General features: G+C 31.3%; 2 protein-coding genes across 7 annotated transcripts in view; one reads left to right on the forward strand and one right to left on the reverse strand.

The window, feature by feature from the left end:
* On the forward strand, positions 1–20974 carry LOC149476914 (putative cytochrome P450 49a1). 2 transcript variants are annotated; one of them, XR_016317705.1, is made up of 14 exons: positions 1–160; positions 3857–3976; positions 4905–5072; positions 13953–14118; positions 14689–14778; positions 15296–15412; positions 15663–15739; positions 16130–16325; positions 16764–16905; positions 17645–17808; positions 18351–18429; positions 18750–18947; positions 20260–20487; positions 20519–20974. XR_016317705.1 is itself a non-coding variant. In XM_089711211.1 (13 exons), exons 2-13 carry the CDS (start codon positions 3871–3873, stop codon positions 20365–20367), a joined length of 1611 nt encoding a protein of 536 aa, XP_089567337.1. In that variant the 5' UTR covers positions 1–160; positions 3857–3870; the 3' UTR covers positions 20368–20974. The 2 variants fall into 2 exon arrangements, 1 of the variants encoding a protein (XP_089567337.1); XM_089711211.1 differs by having other exon boundaries at positions 20260–20974.
* A 1009-nt stretch (positions 20975–21983) lies between these two features.
* Positions 21984–22832, reverse strand: part of zye (zona pellucida domain-containing protein zye) — a 55269-nt gene continuing 54420 nt past the window's right edge. For all 5 annotated transcript variants that reach the window (XM_089711309.1, XM_089711308.1, XM_089711307.1 and 2 more), the window contains one exon: positions 21984–22727. In XM_089711309.1, coding sequence (XP_089567435.1) covers positions 22495–22727 — 233 coding nt within the window. In that variant the 3' untranslated portion in view covers positions 21984–22494. The remainder of the gene's footprint in view (positions 22728–22832) is intronic.

Consider the following 22832-nt stretch of genomic DNA (forward strand, 5'->3'; position numbering starts at 1 on the left):
AATAGAACACTGTATATAGGCGGCGCTCAGTCTGTCCGTAACGTGCGGTCGGAACACAATACTTTTTATATGTATGTATGTATATTAGCGTATGTGACCGTGAAAGAAAATTTGGAAAGTGCAGTGTTTTGTGAATTTGTGTTTTGAACTGTGGAAATTGGTAATTTTTTTTTAAATATAAATTTTTACTTTATGGCGTTGAATGTTGTTTATATAATTTAAAAAAAAGCAACAACATTTAAATATTAAATAACTCAAAATGAAATAATTTCAAATATTTATATTATATGTTGTTTAAAATTGTTTCAAACATAAGAAAAACTGAGTTTTAAAATTTGTTTTTTTACAATATACGTAAGAAACTTTTAGAGATAAAGCACAGTCTACATTAGCACGATAGGTGATTAGATAGATCTAATATACTGATAAGCTTTTTTACCGCGGTGAAACGGCTCATTTCCACGGTAATTACCTTTGACCATGCGGGTGAAGCCGCGGGCAGGAATAGTATAATATTAACAAGACTGGGTTTCACAAAAGGAATCTAGGTTCATCACGAATTTTCCAATAAGAAGCTTTTACTTTTCCTCACTATAATATCTTTCTTTTGGTATCTCCGTATATTCAGTGCAATAGCTTATGAGACATATAATTTGATACAGTTTTTGTTTGAATAACTCTTTTTTAACCGACTTCAAGAAAGGAGGAGATTCTCAATGCAGCCGGTAGGTACCTATAGTTTTTTTTCTTATGATTTAGCAAGTTAATTCGATCGCGTCACCAGATCATACGAATTCATCCGTCACACAAGAGGATATCTTATAATATAGTAGCTGTTCAAAAAAAAACTTTGTTCACGTTTTTGTTACCAAGCTGTTCAAAAATACATATTTTGCATACATTAAATTTAAATTGTACGTTATATTGTTGAACAGGATCTGTTTTAAAGATTGCAATTGCCACACATTTAATATCGGGTTATAGTTTTTACATTCACTTCTCATATTTTATAATCTGTGCAACGTTCTTGACATAGATGCCGTTCAAGCTTAATTGAGATAAAAATATTATACAAAATAAAAGAAATAACGCGACGATCACTTTTATTACACCTGTAATCAGAAAATTACAAAATATGAGTAATAAAAATAAAATACTCTTTTTTTCCAGTAAACCACTAATCTATAAGTACTAATATTATAAAGCTGAAGAGTTTTTTCTTTTTTCGTTCGTTTGAACGCGCTAATCTCGGGAACTACTGGTCCGATTTGAAAAATTATTTCGTTATTAGATAGCCTATCGAGGAAGACTATAAGGTGCAGCTATAAGCTATATTATATCACCACGCTAAGACCAACAGGAGCGGAGCACTGCGGTTAAAACCACGGAGCACACCTAGTTGTAGATATTATAAAAGTACAGTATAAAATACCAGAAGTAATTTTTTACTTTTTTATTTTCGTTAAGCATATTCACACGGCTAGTTATGGAATATAATGAATGTAAATAGCATGGCTAAAATAATTACAAGTAAAATTTCATTGTAAGAACAATAGCTTTTATGAAAGTCTAACATTAGATTGGATCTCTACTAAGCTACGCTTTCTACAAGGGTCGTTCACCTTCTATTAATAATTTTAAAATCATAAACTATTCTATAATACATAATATAAGTACAATAGGATCATTTTATTTAAAATACTGAAAGATCAAATTCAATAATTCGTCAACTATCTTATTCGTTACATCAACAAATTATCGTAACCTTACTAACTGCTGCTAAAAGTATAATAAAACAATATCACTAGGAAATACAATATGTACTAATCAATAAATATAACTTATGTGGTCCAATGGTACATTGTTACCAATATTAGGTTATTAGGTTTTAAATCAATGGTAGGTACCTACACTGGGAAACATTTCATTTTAGATTCGAACCTTCATTCGCTTTACTACAAGGCTTCTAACTTTTGTGCACTGCAAAAAGTTGTAATATTATTATTTCATTTATGGAATGTTCTTATTACAAGACTTATTTTATTCCTTGCTGCGCTTCGCGGTTTCACCCTCCTGGCTCCGCTCCTGTTGGTTATGATATGTAGACTATAGGCTTCTTCGATAAATGGGTTATCTAACACCGAAAGAAATTTCAAATCGGACCAGTATAGTTCCTGAGCAAACCGTTCAAACAAACAAACTCTTCAGCTTTATAATATTAGTATAGATAAAAAAGTCGAGCCCCTCACTCAAAAAAGATAAAAATAATTTGATGCCCTTATCGATTCATTTGCATCCTTTTTGTATTCTCTTGTTATTTATTTTTATATGAAACAATAATACGTATAACCTGATTATGAACATGGCCATTACGAGAAACCAAAGTTGGTGTTCACGGTACATGCATTTTATGAAAAGTATACGAACTCCTTTCACTGTTATGTTACGAAGGATAAATCCGGCGGAAAGCGAATATTATTTATTGCAACCGTAATAACGTGGTAATAAAGCGTAATGGTAGAGTTAAGGCCGTTGTTGCGATTAGCTGTTGCATTTTTATTGTTTGTTACAGAATTGCGATGTAAAACGTTAAAAAAATGTTACATGCAACCTATTTTTGGGAAAATTAAGCGAATTTTTTTATTTATTCAAATTAAAAAAAAGAACAGTTATTAAAATAGGTACCTACTATATTTTAACCACATATAGTTCTGTGATTTTAACACAGTTTTAATTCTTGTTTCAACTCTATATTTCGCGTTGGTAGTATGGTCAGATAAAATATAATGATTTATGATTTCAATATTATTGCTGTCTGTATATACAGTAGCACCTCTATAAGTCGAATATCAAGGGAGACGCCAAAAAATTCGAGTTATAGAGTTTTCAACTTATGGAGGATTTCGACTTAGGTGGATTTTGATTCGACATAAAGAGTTTGAGGTTTATTCTTATAAATTTTGAGTTAGAGAGGTAAAGTACATTAAAATTCAACTTGCAGAGGTGACAAACATGTTTTTATTTATTATAAATCAACATTATTTCAAATCATTTTAAAATACAAAAATATGGCATTAAAAAAGTCAGTATTTTTTTCGCTTTAGATAATTTGGTTGTTCTCTAGCATTGTCTAATCTATAAAGAAAAGAAAATTCTTCTTCTTCAGAGATACTGGTTTGCTCTATAAAATTTCGTAAGGTATTCAATGCGGTTCTTGCCTCTTTGATGGAAACGCATGGAGCGCATGTACTATTCACGTCTTCTATGTCATCTTAATCGTATCGTTTTTCTGAGCTACTGAATCGATAATATCGTCATCAGATACCTACTTAATGTAAATTTATTATCGCATACTCCTTTAATGTTTTCTAAGAAACAATTATAGTGTACTGCACTGTCGGCAAGTTGTTAAAGTCCAAATGATCAAGTTATAAGGATTGTAAAATAAAATGTTGCCATGTTCGAGATACAGAGGTCAAATTTAATTTTTCGAGTTATAGAGTGAAAATATGTACCAAAATGGCTTGGAGGGACTCGGTGATTATTTCGACTAACAGAGGGCCAAGATTTCAAGTTACGGAGGTTTTCGGGTTTGAAGGGAAGGGAACAAGACATTTTTTCGAGATTTGGAGGTTTTTGACTTATCGAGGTTCGACTTAACGAGGTGCTACTGTATATTGTCATCAAAATTAAAACATCATTAGAAAATTATTTTTAATTATTTATTAAATTATTTTTGGATAATGAATGTTGGTGGAATGGTGTATCTCTTATTCGTAGTAAGTTTATTTAATTCGAGTAACATTTTCCTATGTTCTTCAAATTCAAATTTAAATTATTCAAATTATTTTTCCAGCTTAACTTACAACAATGAGGCACAGAGTGTCAGTGGTGAAATGGCCATTGAGAAAATTATCCGTCCGACATTTCAACACAGCATCCGTCGATAAACAAGCGAGCGATGGGAGTGATATAGGTATACGTACAAGATGTTAAGAAAAATGCTTTATTTTAATTAACTTTCCATAAGGTGGGAGTACCTACCTAAGTATATAATATAAGGTAGCTACTCGAATATGTGCGTAAATAGTAAACACTTCTTTTAAGAGATTTTTTGTTATTTTTAAGTATAGTATGTACCTTCTACTTACATACTTTATGTTTGATATTATAAAATGTGTCAGAGTATAATAAAAAATAATTCTATAAATAAACTCTTCTCAAGCCGCGTAAATATTACACAAGACTCTTAAAATATTGAATTTTCAAGTGTTTAATCTCCACGTTTTTATTGACATTGCATAATATTGGGCGGTTTTTAAGCAAATACCTAAGACGTCCGCTTAAAAATATAAGCATATTGTTTGCTTAAAGAATATTTGTTTCGAGATTAAACATTTTCAACGAGTTAGTGAATGAATTGAAGTAATTAGTAGGCTTTGACGTTTTACGTTTTAGCGTAAAGTATTGGTACAAACTTATTTTTTTCTAATTTTATACATATTTACTATGACGGAAGAAATTTTAAATAAGGGTAATCCCTTTATTAAAAATTTATTATTATTTAAAATTTCTAAGGAAATAAGATGAGAAGAATTAATAAAAAGTGTGTTAGATTAAAATTATCGCTAGAATTCTACTTTTTAATATGCATCTGCATTCTACAAAGTTATGATATGTATAGGGACATAATGAGAAATTTGAGTTTAATTATTATTAATTTAAACTACCTACTTTTTACATAAATCAGCATATTATAATCCTTAAATAATGTGGATGGATTGATTAGCATAAAGGCATAGACCAAAAGGCTCCATAGAGTCGTTACAATAGATTCATGGTGGTTCACAAAAATCCCAGGAAAATTAACAATTGTCATTTTTTAATTTACTTATTATTTCCAGGATTACGAGGTCAATGTCCAATCCAAAGTCAGCGTGCTAGATCCACACACGCGGTTGCTACCCCCGTGTTTGAAACACTGGCTCCCTCTGTGAGGAGCTGGGAGGAGGTACCGGGGCCTAAACCTTTGCCTTTACTGGGGAATACTTGGCGTTTTATACCGTATATTGGTAAGTTTTTTGTTTTGTAGCTAGGAAACTGCGACTTTACTCAGATAAAGGTGATTTAGGACTACATATAATTATATCGGTCCCAATATCTGTGTATCGAATTACATACTGATTGACACGTTCAGACGAAACATCCCTTTTTTTCAAGATAAATCTTGAAATACAGGGGTGTTCAGCTTAGCTAGCTTACTATTTTTTTTTAGTTAAAGCGTTTAAAAAATTTAGTAAGCTAAGTAGCTGTTTATAGTTTCGTATTTTTCGTTTAATAATGCGTTTGATTTTTGATCGATTATGATATTTTTAGCGCAGTACTAAAATAATACGTTGTTCACTCTAACCTCAAGTGGAGAGTTGCAACTTTCTGAATATTAATAAAAATATAAATAGAAATCAAATAATTAATAAATTGGGTCACCTCAGTAGAAAATTAACAATATTAAAATTTTTGTACATATAAAAACTTTCTAAAAACAGACCTGGTTTACAATTTTTGAATGGGGATTATAATTCAAAATGGCTGGTTCAAAACTTGTTTCAATGGCCACTTTTACAAATTACAGCTAGTTACTATGTGAAATGGAAAATCGCGAATTTTTGCAATATGTGAATGTTTGTATGTATGTATAATGTAAGTTGTCTTTAGTTACAATAACTATAACACAAGCTCTTAAGGAAAATGTTAATTCTCTAAGTAAGCGTAATAATTTAATTATTATAAATTAAAAATTTTCGCCAATTTTCGTCTTGTTGAAATCCATAAAACAAAAATCAAATCATGTGTTACCTATTAACGTAAATTAATCTAAATATTAATAATTTACAAACATTTCATTATTTACCCTTATAAGGGCTGATTTTTCAATCCTTGTTTAAAACTTATTCGTCGAATAATGTATAAAACTACCATTTTAAAAATGTATTCTTATTGCCCGTATTTGACAGTTTACGTGACATTTTAATATTATCGTGTAATACTTTATTGGACGGATAAGTTTTAACCAAGCATTGAAAAATCGGCCCTTAAATTACTTATTGACAAATGTGACGATACCATACTATCGCAAATCAATAGCTTGTAAGGTCAAGGGCGATTACCAAACATTGAATTGATAAATAAATCATGAACCTTTCATATTACAAACTAGGAACGTAGTTACAAGCAACATCACGTATAATGTAGATAATAACTTACTGAATACATAATATTCCAACATTTATATGTAAATTAAGCCCACGCAAGCTATTGTCGTGAATGAATAAAGAAATGTTACAAAACAAACAAAAATTCCTTTTCTCTTTATAGTATTGTAACTTAGATATTGTAATAAGTAATAACTTATAAAAAAATATTGTTTTAATAATCTGTGCAGATTTTTTTGAAAGTAGCTAGTAAGAAAATTTCACAAATTTTGACATTCGCAAATGAATCAAAACTTACAGAGTACTTCCCGTAAACATAGAGCCTTGAAAATGGTAAAAAGCATGGTCTTATAGAACAGATAAAGGAAAAATTGCTCTAAGAATAAATTTAAAGTTCCAACATGATTAAAAAATTTAAAAGTCCAAAGGTTTGTTCAAAGCCCTAGGTGCGAGAATCTGACTGGCACTTGGCCGGTTTTTTATTTGTTATAAGTACCGGTAGGTATAATTATTAAATTGAGATTAAGACCTACATACAAAAAAATACTTGCGGAAGTAGATAACTTTCTAGTAACAAAAAAACATAAAAGGCAGTTTTGTATTCATAAATCGCCTTGCCCATTTGAATTAATGAGATTTTATTTTCGTTGCTTAGAGGCCGTATCTAGTAAATTCAAAAAGAAACGTATAAAATAAAATTACTTAAATTTTATAAATTTTGAATGTAAGTAGTAGTCCATTGAATGAATCCCTCCAAGGGGGGTCTAGAGTGCGTGAGTTAGTAACGTAAGATGTTTCTTCGGAAACATGTCAAGAGTCCCTAGGTAATAAACATACTAAAACCCCGGGCCACTAGGAGGAGCCCCGGAGTGGGGGGAGGGGGGAAATGGGTCCATTTTTTCATTTTTCGCTTAAATCTCAAAAACGGTACATGTAAGAGAAAACCTTTCAATGAAAAGTTGAAAGGCCATAAAATTATCTACAAGTTGTACCTGAATCATTTTTTCCTATATCCTACCGTTTCTGAGTTATACGCAGTAAAACATGATTTTGGCTCAAACAATTTCCACATCAATCGATCAAAAAATATTTCTTTCTTCCAAAAAACTCAAATGTGCAACTTGTGACCGGTACTGATAGATTGCTCTTAATTAGGTCTATAATTGGTAAAATAAACACATTCCTCCATGGAAGCCTTTAGGAGGAATCGATTGTCAAAATATTATATTATGGTAGTTTGAGTTACTGAACTTGATCTTTTTATTTTTTTCTTACAAAAAACTCAAAAGTGCAACTTGTGACCGGTACAGATAGATTGCTCATAATTGGGTCTATCATTGATAAAAATACCAGATTCCACCATGGAGGCGTTTACGGGGAATTGAATTTTATCAGGGTAGTTACGATATATTATGAACTTTTTATTTTTTTCATCCAAAAAGCTCAAAAGTGCAATTTGTGACCAGTACAGATAGATTGCTCATAATTAGGTCTATCATTGATAAAAATACCAGATTCCACCATGGAGGCGTTTACGGGGAATTGAATTTTATTAGGGTAGTTAGTTAAAAAGTTCATGTATCGTAACTACCCTAATAAAATTCAATACCTCCTAAACGCCTCCATGGTGGAATCTGGTTTTTTTATCAATGATAGACCTTATTATGAGCAATCTATCGGTACCGGTCACAAGTTGCACTTTTGAGTTTTTTTGGAAGAAAAAAAATAAAAAGTTCAAGTATCGTATCTACCCTAATAAAATTCAATTCCCCGTAAACGCCTCCGTGGTGGAATCTAGTATTTTTATCAATGATAGACCTTATTATGAGCAATCTATCAGTACCGGTCACAAGTTGCACTTTTGAGTTTTTTGGAAGAAAAAAATAAAAAGATCAAGTTCAGTAACTCAAACTACCCTAATATAGTATTTTGACAATCGATTCCTCCTAAAGGCTTCCATGGAGGAATGTGTTTATTTTACCAATTATAGACCTAATTAAGAGCAATCTAACAGTACCGGTCACAAGTTGCACTTTTGAGTTTTTTGGAAGAAAAAAATAAAAAGATCAAGTTCAGTAACTCAAACTACCCTAATATAGTATTTTGACAATCGATTCCTCCTAAAGGCTTCCATGGAGGAATGTGTTTATTTTACCAATTATAGACCTAATTAAGAGCAATGTATCAGTATCAGTCACAAGTTGCACTTTTGAGTTTTTTTGGAGAAAAAAAATAAAAAGTTCAAGTATCGTATCTACCCTAATAAAATTCAATTCCCCATAAACGCCTCCGTGGTGGAATCTGGTATTTTTATCAATGATAGACCCAATTATGAGCAATCTATCTGTACCGGTCACAAGTTGCACTTTTGAGTTTTTTGTAAGAAAAAAATAAAAAGATCAAGTTCAGTAACTCAAACTACCATAATATAATATTTTGACAATCGATTCCTCCTAAAGGCTTCCATGGAGGAATGTGTTTATTTTACCAATTATAGACCTAATTAAGAGCAATCTATCAGTACCGGTCACAAGTTGCACATTTGAGTTTTTTGGAAGAAAGAAATATTTTTTGATCGATTGATGTGGAAATTGTTTGAGCCAAAATCATGGTTTACTGCGTATAACTCAGAAACGGTAGGATATAGGAAAAAATGATTCAGGTACAACTTGTAGATAATTTTATGGCCTTTCAACTTTTCATTGAAAGGTTTTCTCTTACATGTACCGTTTTTGAGATTTAAGCGAAAAATGAAAAAATGGACCCATTTCCCCCCTCCCCCCACTCCGGGGCTCCTCCTAGTGGCCCGGGGTTTTAGTATGTTTATTACCTAGGGACTCTTGACATGTTTCCGAAGAAACATCTTACGTTACTAACTCACGCACTCTAGAACTTTTTATTCAATGGACTATAGGTTATATAACTTTTTGGTTCAGTTTACCAGGATATTCGTATTCATAAGTTAAAAAAAGAAATAAGCACATCCAAAAAAGGATTCCGGAACCTATCTCATACTCTTTCTCAAGTTATCAGGGTACGAAATTTCATTTCAATCGGTCCGGTAAGGCGTAAAGAAGAGACACACAGACAAAAGTTACTTTCGCATTTATTAAATTAAAATTAAAATTTTATTTTAGTAATTTTAATGTAGGTAAACTACATATATAATTATCAAAAATAAAATGAATACAAATATTCATAAGATACAATTATTATTAGCGTGCTAGAAAAGGTCACGCATAATGAAAATAAACATACATATTTCAGTCTTTATTCCGCTTTGAATCATGCACGTATTAATATGTAGAATACTTTCTACCGTACAAAAGAAAATAAATGAATATTAATATAGTATGTTTTGTACAAATCATAACTTCAAATATGTGCAAGTATGTATAATTATGTATTCTTGTACTGTTGTATTAGCGTAACTTTAATGGAGACCACCAGCGGAATAATGATTTGATTTCATAATGAGAAAGAACTTAATTTTGGGACAAGGTTGACTTTTATTAACATGTGTCGACACTTAAACATCGCATTTGACGGTCAAACAATATAATTATGTCGTCTATGGTGTATCAGCTGGTGACCATAAAAGTTAAATACCATAACCATTTCAATTTTTTAAGATTCGTTATCTACTACTACTTTAAAAGTCTGTTTATTTTGCATTAACAAAAGTATAATGTATATATAAAAAAATACTTAAAATACAATAGAATAAAATGTTAAATATTATGAACCTATTTCTAGCAAATTTTAAAAAAGATTCACAATACAACAAGATAGTAAGAAAACGTCCGTTCTCTTATAATAGATATGCGTGATATTTAAATAAATCTATACTTATATTATAAAGCTGAAGAGTTTGTTTGTTTGAACGCGCTAATCTCGGGAACTACTGGTCCGATTTGAAAAATTCTTTCGGTGTTAGATAGCCCATTTATCGAGGAAGGCTATAGGCTATATATCATTACGCTTAGACCAACACGAGCGGAGCAATGCGGGTAAAACCGCGGAGCACAGCTAGTACATTATAATTGTTTGCAACGGAAATGCGTTTGCTAATAACGAATACCTAATTCAGTTATATCCCGACTGTTTTTATTAATATTACTGCCATTTAAATTGATTGATTACAGATTTTTTTCAATTTTAAGGCTTCATTAATTAATGATTAATTTTAAATGTTTCAAGTAATTTTTAAAACAGTATTAACATTTTATTTATATAGGTAGGTATACCTTATATCTAAAATAAATAGCGTTTTTCCATGTATATTTAATTCAATAACATTCCAAACTCGCTAATCTTAATATTATTGTGTATAATGTATATATATTGACATAAAATAGTACAAAAAATATTTGTAACCGTTACATATTTATATCTAACATATTAACATCTATAAACATATTAACAATATAACGGCATGTCAGGAGGCGCGGCTGTTATTCGCAAAAATAATAACGGTTATAATCATCAATTAAAGTATCAAAACTGGTTTGTGAATTATTTCGACAGTATACATCGTTTAACTCGCTACATTTAATATCTAATGGTCTTTGTATGTAAATAAATAGCCTGAGGCACAACGAACGATACAGCAACTGTTTAAATATGAAGAAGAAAATAATAATATTCTACTATGGATGGATTATTAAAAATACGTAACCTATATAGTCCGGGATACATCGCCCATTTTTGCAAGTGATTACTATCAAGCTAATTTTTCGTGAGTAGCTTTATTTTTATGAGATGCCTAATAATTTCATGTACGAAACTCTCGATTGTGGTAGCTTACAGAGGTAACAAGGATAAAAATTTTTGATTTGACGGTTCTCAAATATTTATTACGCAATTTGTAGGACGATACAGCAACTGTTTAAATATGAAGAAGAAAATAATAATATTCTACTATGGATGGATTATTAAAAATACGTAAACAAATAACATACCTAAGCATATACATTATACAAGCTATAAATTACAACACATTTGAGCATGTTTTGGTAGAGCAAAGAAAATAAATAGCCGAAATACGGATAATATTGTGGGCTACACGCCGAAGGTTTTAAATTTTTAAGGTAGGGATATACGCATAAATATTAAAGCTATTTTATCTTAACACAATAAACAAGCTCTGCCCTTTCTACTTATTATAAAAGCATATATTTTTGGATTCGGCTTTTAGAATATGGATTTAGAATATTTCATTAGTGATACCATTTAGTTAACCTATAAAAATTTCAAGAAATAAATGGTTTGTTCAATTGGATATACGTATGTTTTTGGTTATGTAAGGCTCATTGCTTTGAAGTGAATTACGATTAGGTACAGAAAACTGCAGTGTAATTTAGGAAACCACTTTTTTACCTAGGTACTCGTATGTTGCAAGCTTTATGATGTGGTTAGGTTGTAACCTCGGCATAAACTCGAAATTAAGATTCTTCCACTAGGCCGTTGATGTTTACTTTTTGTCTATAACTACTTAATGTTTAACTAACGATAGTTAATAATTATTATTATTGTGGTTTAACTAACGTAATATTATGCTGCTGCTGATAATCGTAAATTATGAGAATAATATAATACCTATATCAAAATCGTGAGTAGTTTGATTGATGAAGCATCAAATTGATAGGTGATGATAATACCTACATCAAACCGAAGTCAGGAATAATTATTTATTATCAAATTATATCGTAAAACATGTGGCATGATATTTCAAGTCATGTAGAGCTCGCTTTTTAATGTTTATTCTTCAAAGAAAATGATCATTAATTAATAAATGGAATGAACTATGAAGATTATATTTGTCGCCATTTTCTATTATCACTTAGCAGAAGATTATTTTTTCATTGTACTGAATTTAAGAAATTACCAAAAACATTTCTGTTTCATATGAGAATATATTACTTTAATCGTGTACGATATCATATTCGCAACACCGCAAAAAACAATATTAGCATGATATTAACCGACCAAGTTGTTAGGTAACTCTCTCCCGGGTCAGATCGACTTGTAAAAGCGGTTTTACTAGGTTAGGTTTATACTGTCTCCTATAGATGGATGAAATACGCGAAATCTCTCTTTTTATGATAATTTATATAGAAATGAAGATACGGATCGTTTATTGGTAATATATTGATTTAAATTTACATTAGTAGAAAATAATTTATCTACTAATATAATCAATTTTGAAAAGCGACTTTTCTTTATTGGGAGTTAAGAGAGCTTATAGGTGGTATAAGTCAATTTATTCCAGATTTTATAATACACTAGCAATGCCCTGCGGTTTCACCCGCATAGATAGCGATATCGTTACAGTGAAAAGTCTACTACAGGTCGGACTATAATAGGTTTAATTTTTAATCACATGAAAATCACCTGTACCCCGTCCCGCACTACGGCCTTTTTTTTTGTTTTAGTGGGGAAATCTTTCATAGATAACCTTTCATGGCCTCCGGGGGAGGGGCCGTGGGTTATGTCGGATTCCTACCGACCAAAACCCCACTGTGTTCCGTCAAGACGCATATTGGTAGAATTCCTCCGTGACCCCCGCACTACGGCCTGCTCGAACAGTATACCTACTATTTTCTGTAGATTGACACTTTTAAAAGTTCGTTATATCTTTTGAATGGAATATCCAATTCTTTTCATTTAAAAAGTATTTTGCTGGTATTGAAACAGTCTATAATAAAACATCATTTAATGGGATAAGGATTAATATATGTGTATGGATAACATGGTTTGATTACTGTCGGCACTTCTATTTACTTTGAAAACGTAAAAAAGTTGTTGTAGTAACATAACTACTGAAGATGGACATATGGTATCGCGGACTTTCTTGTAGATATTGATCCATTCTATAATACCGTAGAACATTTTTTTGTTCTATCTTCCATAGATTCCGCAGCGCACGCGATGACAGAAGTTTTATTGAGGAATTTTTGACACCTTGGGTTACATTATTGCATTTTTGGTAAGGATCTCTAATTTTTTTGAAAATGCAATATAGCCTATGTTGCTCAGTAAAGATGCAGCTTTCTAATGGTGAAAGAATTTTTGAAATCGGTCCAGTAGTTTATGCGTGAAAACCATACATACATACATACATACATACATACTTACAAACTTTTCCTCTTTATAATATTAGTATAGATAATAGCATAAAATCGGGCTAAATATATTTTGAAACTCTTTTGAATGGGCTATGTTTTTTACGTCCTAATCGTAATTTCCTTAGCAAGTCGAGCAAAGAATCTTAACACGCACGCTTCCATAAGTTTTATTTTTTTTAATATTGCATTATTTAAAAAAACATTTGTAATGTTAAATGGCCTACGAAAGTACTAGTACTAGTAGTAGTAGTAGTAGTAGTAGTGGCAGTACTAGCTGATTAGGTGGCCTTTTCACAACTCACAAGGCAATCGTAATGACTAATGAGTCTATTTCGAGATTGAGCAATGTTATAAAGAGATGGGAATGTAAAAAATGTTGATATTTAGTAAATTAAAGGTCTAAATAAAAAGTAATAAATAAAACAAATTTCCACATATCGAAAAGTCTTTCACTCAGGCCCCGGAACCACAGACTCAATAGAAAATCTATTGTGTCGTGGACCGATCGGGCCGTTCGGGGCTCAATGGGTTAAATCCGTATAACTTTGTTATAACATAGAGTTTTATTTGAAAAATCACATACCTACATAATATAACTAGATATTTCTTCCAGGTGGTTATTCCGTAGAGCATGTGGACAAGGTGTGCATGTCACTTCGCCAGCAGTACGGCAAGTGCGTCAAGATAGCCGGACTGCTGGGCAGACCTGACATGCTCTTCGTGTTTGACGCGAGTGAGGTGGAAAGGGTCTTCCGTGGAGAGGATACAACACCGCACAGGTAGAGTATAATTACTAATTAGGTATTGGCTATAGGTATCGGTATATGTATAGATATAATTATAGTTATAGGTGTAGGACGTAGGTACAGGTAATAAGTATATAGGTATAAGAAGTACTAAAGTGATGGAAGATACCACAGAACAGTAAAACATTACTGTTCTGTGGAAGATACATTTTTCATACGTTGTTATATACTTAATATTTTTTGTAACTACATGATTTTTCAGCTTCAACAGGTTATGTGATTTGTGGATAAATGCGTGACATATCTGCTGTAGAGAAGAAGCTTTTAGTTTTACGCGTAAACAAACGACAATTTCCATAACGAAAGATCAATTACATTATCGTCACAAAATAACCTTTGGTCTGTGCTTTGGTCAGTAAATAGAGTCGACTTTTAGAAATAGCACAGGATAATAACTAGTAGCTAGGAAATAGTAAAATGACTAAAGGCGTACCTAGTACGCATGCGTAAGAGTAGATTTATAAATATTAAGAAAAAAGTAAACATGAATGGTGTATTAGAATTTTAATAGGTAATGTACTAATGTATGTTTTATGTTTACAGACCTTCAATGCCTTCATTGAATTACTACAAGCATAAACTGAGGAAAGACTTTTTTGGCGCCGAAAAAGATTGCGCGGGAGTTATTGCAGTGTGAGTTTTTTTATCCAATTGTTGCCCACGAATTATGATGTACTACCTAATTCGTCGTTACGTTAAACGATAGTGCTATAATAATTTTAATTTTTTGTTATAAATAAAAAGTTAAATTTTATTGTATAATTAAAATAAGTTGACCCATTTAAACATCAGATTTGATTAAGGGCCGATTTTTCAATGCTTGGTTAAAACTTATCCGTCCTATAAAGTTGTATTACACGATAATATTAAAATGTCAAGTAAACTGTCAGATACGGGCAATTAGAATAAGTTTTTAAAATGGTAGTTTTATACATTATTCGACGAATAAATTTTATCCAAGGATTGAAAAATCGGCCCTAAAACGTATATTTGTCAATCGATAGTTGAATATTTTTAAGAGTTTATTTCATTAAAGTTTGTATTTAAGTTTTTTTCTCTGTTATTTACCAACTTAGGAACTTTTTGAACGAAAGAATCGTGATACATATTACAGGAAAATAAACAGTGTTAATTTAAAATAACTTTACAGGCATGGCGACTCATGGGCAGCATTTCGTACAAAAGTATCGCGAGTGGCTCTCAGTACGGGCGCTGCGGCTCAGTATACTGAGCAAGTTGCTGAGGTTGCTGACTGTTTTATAGAACGGTAGTATTTTTATTGTATTTTTTTTAAGAAATAAATGAATCACGTTTTTATGCGTGTTTATAATAATATTAAGTAAAAGTGTTCGTATGCAAATGTAAATACATACTCGCATACAAATTTGTAGTTTAAAAAAAATTCAAAAAGCATAAATACAATAAATTTTAAATTGTACATGTGATAAATACAATTGTAAACTTTTAATAAATGTTGATTCTGTAAGTAAGTATAGAATTCTCTTTCCTTGTTTCAGAATTCGTGAAATTCTAGATACAAATCAAGAGACACCAAACGATTTTCTAAATGAAATTCACAAATGGTCCTTGGAATGTAAGTTTTTATATGTTTATGACAATACTATTACTAAAAAAAATAAAACCTACAATCAAACACGCTCTTCCTACTAAAGAATCAATACCACAGACATATATACATGTCTGTGATCATTTGATCAATACTAATATTATAGAGCTGAGGAGTTTTTTGATTGGTTGACTGGTAGTACCATAGGTAGTACGCGCTAAGTTCAGGAACTACGGGTCTGATTTGAAAATTATCCAGTGTGAGATAATAATCTATTTATCGAGGAAGGATATAGGCGCTATCACGCTATCTTTCTTTCTAAGACCAATAAGAACGGAGCAATGCGTGTAAAGCAGCGGTTCACAGCAAATTTTAATATTTGGTATTATAATATTTTGATGATTAATCTCATTCTAGCTCTCGGCCTAATAGCGCTAGACACGCGTCTCGGCTGCTTCCAATCCCGCGAAGGGTCAGACAGTCAGCGACTAATAGATGCCGTTCATACATTCTTCCTGTGTGTGGGAGAGTTGGAGCTGCGAGCCCCGTGGTGGAGAATCTACCCGACAGCTATGTTCCGGAGATATGTGACCGCGTTGGACACAATATTGGGGTAATAATAATGATTTCTTGTACTTTCTTTAGGTCATGTTTCGGAGATATTATGTGGCCACGCTAGATGGATAAACTTATGATGTTGTGGTAATTTGATACCTACTTTCTTTCGACTATGTTCTGAGGATATGTGGCCCATCAGGATACTATATTAGTTATTTATTCATTCGAATAATGCTAGAGAGAAACTTGTGATTGATAGTCGTCCAGCATACGTTTCTCCTCGTTTTACTTACATGCTAATTTTAATATACGTCATTTTAAAAATAACTTGATTCGTTCACATTTAACATTCATTATAACAAAATGTAGACGGAACTTAAAATTCAAATATGTATCTAATAATATAGAATCTATCTACAAAAAGCATATGTACCTAGTTACCTAAATATAAACTGATGATTAAAAATTATCAAGAATTTGTATCTCATTACAGTGTAACAATGAGCCACGTAGAAAAGGCCTTGAATTCAGTCGACGAAAGCAACAAATCTCTCTTACAAGATCTGGTGAGCGCGGCGGGTACAAGGGTGGCCGCCATCGCAGCACTCGACATGTTTCTTGTTGGAATTGATACGGTAAATAAATAAAATTATATAATACTAGCGGTCCGCCCCGGCTTCGCCCGTAGTACATATTTCGCAATAAAAGGTAGCCTATGTTCTTTCTCAGGGTCTAACGATTATCTGTGCCAAATTTCATCAAAATCAGTCCTGTAGTTTATGCGTGAAAACCATACATACATACAAACCTTTCCTCTTTATAATATTATTATTAGTATAGATTATAGTCAGTGCGATGGGTTCCCCCGTGATTGGCACAAGCATAATTTCGGAAATTTTTGTACGTAGTTTTCTTTTTTTTTTGTAAAAATGATCTATATAGATTTTCTTTGAGTAAAAACTGTATATCTTATATATAAAAATGAATCGCAAAATGTGTTGGTAAGCGTATAACTCGAAAACGGCTGAACCGATTTCGATAATTCTTTTTTTATTATATTCCTTGAAGTACGAGGATGGTTTTTGTGTAGAGAAAACGTAAATATGTACCACGGGCGAAGCCGGGGCGGACCGCTAGTATACAATATAAGAAAGAAGTACTTTTCTTTCAAGTGGTATTACAAAATTCCACTCTCTAAACGTGTATGTTACCAGAAATGTATTCAATCAGTAATAACACATTACACAGTATGAAAAGAATGTAATTTCGAAAATCGTTCAGAAATGTGTGAAATAAAAATTATGTTGTTGAAAACCAACATTTGTCAATGTATCTATTAAAATACAAGAGACAGGAATTTTCTTTTAATTTCAGACCTCAAATGCTGTAGCATCAACTTTATATCAACTGTCAATGCGGCCACACATACAGGAGAGGTTATATGAAGAAATAACTAATGTACTCCAAGGCAGGTCGTTGAAACCCGGGGATATTAACCAAATGCCGTATTTAAAAGCGTGTGTTAAGGAAGTTTTAAGGTACGTGATCAAAAACCAAAATACTGTATGTACATACTGCATGTTACCGTAATACCTACTATAATATGTAGTAACATTCTTTTATTATTCAATCTTCTTTATTCTTAAATAATTAATTAATTGAGTCAAGAAATAACCTAAGTATATCTACTATTTTTGTGAATAATAATAGTACCTTAAAGTAAAAAAATATTATTTTGTTGTTTTTGTTGTAGGCAACACATTTTTCCATTTTAAAACGCCTGACATTTTTTGTTGGCATCATAAGCCACTTAACGTTAAATTTGCTCCTATTTTCAATGTAAAAGAAAGAAATTTAGTCGTAAATAGTTAGTATAAAAATTTATATAAATAACTAGCGGTCCGCCCCGGCTTCGCCCGTGGTACATAATATTTACGTTTTCTCTACATATGAACCATCCTCGTACTTCAAGGAATATAATAAAAAAAGAATTATCGAAATCGGTTCAGCCGTTCTCGAGTTATGCGCTTACCAACACATTTTGCGATTCATTTTTATATATAAGATTATTATGTTTTAGATTATATCCCGTTGTAATTGGAAATGGCAGGCAATTAACAAAAGATACTGTGATATGCGGATACAAAATACCAAAAGGCGTAAGTATTTATTTACAGTATGGAAATTTTACAGACATCTGACAAAAATTATTCTAAAAAGTAAAAACTATATTTTCGGCGTTGATATCGATAGAAGTTCACGCCCCAAGTCTAATATTTTTTTGGCGTAGCGTGGCATGGCGTGGGGTGGCGTGGCGTAGCGTGGCGTAGAGTTGTGTGTTTCTTAGTAGATGCCTACGTCATAAAACCTATTTCAAACAAGCTTTCATGCCCCATTTTATCTCCTTAGGGGTGGAATTTATCAAAATCCTTTGATACAAAATACTGTACAATAGTAAGACTGCCTAATTCCTTTTCAGACTCAGGTGATATTTCAACACTACGTAATGGGCAACAGCGAGGAATATTTCACGGACGCGAAAACATTCGAGCCAGAGCGTTGGTTGCAGCGATCTTCATACAAACATCCATTTGCATCTTTACCCTTTGGTTTTGGTAAACGTATGTGTTTGGGTCGGAGATTCGCAGAACTTGAAATGCATATAATGATTTGTAAGGTTGGTCTCGTTTATTATATGTACTAGTTTTATTTAGTAATTTATATGTACTATATACGACGACACCGACACAGACATCTTCTTAAAGAACTAAGTTATGTATAACAATAGGTGAATGTAGAAAATTGGTGCAGTAATTTTGAATAGGTAGCTTGTATTGTAGAGATACGGAGGAATATGTTTATTCATAATATGTTGATAGTGGGAGACCACCTTCTAGATTAACATGTTATAGTAACAGATGAGAAACCCTTTTAAGAGTAGGTAGAGAAACCTAAAAGAACTATGAATAAACTATCTTTGTCTTTAACTAATAACATAACATCGATTTTCATACATGATCCAAGGAAAACACATTATTTAATTTAAATGTAAATAATTTTTATAATAATACTAGCGGTCCGCCCCGGCTTCGCCCGTGGTACATAATATTTACGTTTTCTCTACATAAAAACCATCCTCGTACTTCAAGGAATATAATAAAAAAAGAATGATCGAAATCGGTTCAGCCGTTCTCGAGTTATGCGCTTACCAACATATTTTGCGATTCATTTTTAGGGTTCCGTAGCCAAAATGGCAAAAACGGAACCCTTATAGTTTCGTCATGTCCGTCTGTCCGTCTGTCCGTCTGTCCGTCTGTCACAGCCGATTTACTCGGAAACTATAAGTACTACAGTGATGAAATTTGATGGGAATATGTGTTGTATGAACCGCTACAAAAATATGACACTAAATAGTAAAAAAAAGAATTGGGGGTGGGGCCCCCCATACATGTAACTGAGGGATGAAATTTTTTTTTTCGATGTACATACCCGTGTGGGGTATCAATGGAAAGGTCTTTTAAAATGATATAAAGTTTTCTAAAAAACATTTTTCTTAAAGTGAACGGTTTTTGAGATATCAGCTCTCAAAGTCGTAAAAAGTATGTCCCCCCCCCTCTATTTTTATAACTACGGGGTATAAAATTCTAAAAAAAATAGAGGTGATGCATGCTAATTAACTCTTTCAACGATTTTTGGTTTGATCAAAGTATCTCTTATAGTTTTTGAGATAGGTTGATTTAACTGTAATTTATTATATTTGCTGCTACGGAACCCTTTGTGCGCGAGCCCGACTCGCACTTGGCCGGTTTTTATATTATAGATCACGTCTAACTGACTGTGCAATGTTAACGTATTTTATGAATCAAATTAAAATTAATTTTGGAAAAATCTATTAATAATTTTTCAAGTTCGTTTCATTTTTGTTAGGTCTCCTACTCTATTAATATTATTTAATTAAAGTAATATTTTTAAATCTATTCATGTTACAGATGGTGCAGACTTTCAAAATGGAGTATCATCACGAGCCATTGGATTATCACATACATCCTATGTACACTCCTAATGGGCCGCTGAGAATTAAACTTATCGAACGATAATGTTCATATAATGAATTATTAATTCGTTTAAATAATGAATAAATTGCTATATTAATTCATTTAATGATGAATGAATAATTATTGTTATTACGACTGCTGAGATAGGGATAATTTTTGTACTATAAGTAGTACGTACGTATAATAATAACAATATATTGTTATTATAATATTATGAACCGATTTCACAACTTTCTGATGTCCCGATAAAATTTGACACTTTTGGACCAAAATTTTAATACATTACCAGTCTACTGACAAACTAGGATACTGTAAAAACGGCACATTTTTTTGTTTTGGGATTAAGCTTGGAGATTCTGTGAATAATTTCAATAGGTGTATTTTTTGATGAATATTTTTTTATAATACTTTTGTTTTTTATGTAATAATCACTTTCGATGTTATTTATTTTATAGTTCATATCTTATTTTGTTACTGTAAAATATAGTTTATAAATCAATAAGCAATTTGTCAATATATTGTTGGATGAAATCTGAATTTCATAAACATTTCTGATTTCTATCCTTTTGTAATTATTTATAAGAAATACCTGATTGTTGTTACCAATTAAAACTAAGCCCTTTATCTGTTGAAATAAATGTATATTAAAATATATATTTTGTAAGTTTTATTTATTCCTATTCATCAAAAAAAGTGGGAGTGAGAGTGTGATTAATAGTGAGTGAGAAAGTGTTTTTAGTAGCTTTTAAAGTAAAAAAAATATATTATTTCGTGATTGTATTAATTTTTGTCAGTGTCAGTAACTATTACCTACTATTTTGGTCTGGAGGCTGAACTTAATTATTGATGTTTTCCGTTAAGCCCATAGACGTACTCGGTACTATAAACAATAAGGCTCATAATCGATAGTTAAAAGCAATACATTAAGGGCTGATTTTTCAATCCTTGGTTAATACTTGTTCGTCGTATAACGTATTAAACTACCATTTTAAAAATGTATTCTTTGCCTGTATTTGACAGTTTACGGGTGACATTTTAATGTTATCGTGTAATACTTTATTGAGCAAATAAGTTTTAACCATGGATTGAAAAATCGGCCCTGAAATTAATAGCATATTTCGGGTTCGTTCATAATATTAATATACAATTAAAAAAATTATAATATACAATACATAATATTATATTGTATGTATGAGTTGTACTTCTGTCAATTTTGACTCTGATTGTGAATCTGTTTGTCTATGTAGGTAAATGCCTCAACCTCATTATTTTGCTTGTTTTGTGTGGGGGATATTAAAAAAAATAAAACAAAGACATACATTCATAGAATGTTTTACTTATATTGATTCAATAAGCAAACCTACTTATAACATTTCTTTTATATCAAATGTGGCTATCATTCTTAGTTGTTAAAAATATAAAATGGTAACAAAATGGTAAAACTGATTGAATGAAGTGAATTTAACATAATTATTAAAAATATAGAATATACAATTAAAAATATCAATACACAAAACATAATTGAGCAAGAATTTTTTTATGTAATTACGTTACGTACGTACGTAATTTTTTTATGTAATAATTAATATGTTAACCAATACAATTTATCCAATGATCCTACATTAATTATTTAACATATTATATGTTTCAAGGCTGTGTAACTTATAACTAAAACAATATTTTCTTGCTTATTAACAAAAAAAAAATATGTAAATTCACTTTTTTTCAAACAACAAAGAACGAAAGTCATTCGGAAATAATGCAATAAATCTATCTATACAATAGAAATGGCCACAAATATATTGGCATATTTACAAATACTTATATATTGTCTATCACGAACATACATAATAACTTCATAAAAAATATATTTATTTTCAGAACACATTGACTAGGGAAAGTCTATAAAAAATGTGAGTTTACAAAAATACAATGATTCTGTGAAGGAATAAAGGTTTTGTTAAAACAGTTTATGGCACTATTTTATTTCAATTTTAGTTAAACATAAGTGTCCTGAAAATAATATAAAGCTGAAAGGGCAGTGACAGGAAAGTATATCAATTCATATATCACATTTCACTTATGACATTCTAAAATTAGTTATAACACGTAAAAATAAGCAAACATCGTTTTGAAAATATCACAATTCATTAATATTTTATAGATTTTTTAACAAGGGCTCATATTTTTTGTACTAGTGGGGCTGTGACTTTGAGCACGTGAACGTTTGTACATAAAAAGTGTAAATGCTAAAGACATAACTATAAATACGGCGGATCCAACTAAGGCTACATATAGATAGCCGGCCCCATCTGTTGAGGTATCCAATACATTATCGTTCATTCCACTAACATCTCTTACATTCCTTGTTCTTGGTTGCGTGCGTGAAAACTCAAAGTTACCTGAAAAATAATAATTTATAACGTTAATTTATAACGTAAATTTTAAATAACATACATTGAGTATATAAATTGATTATAAAGTAGACTATTGCAACAAGTTACTTA

This window comes from Colias philodice, chromosome 26 (genome assembly GCF_061535455.1).
Source record: "Colias philodice isolate Cphi_HAF_F1 chromosome 26, ilColPhil1 Martin Lab GWU primary, whole genome shotgun sequence".
In the NCBI taxonomy this organism is placed as follows: domain Eukaryota; kingdom Metazoa; phylum Arthropoda; class Insecta; order Lepidoptera; family Pieridae; genus Colias; species Colias philodice.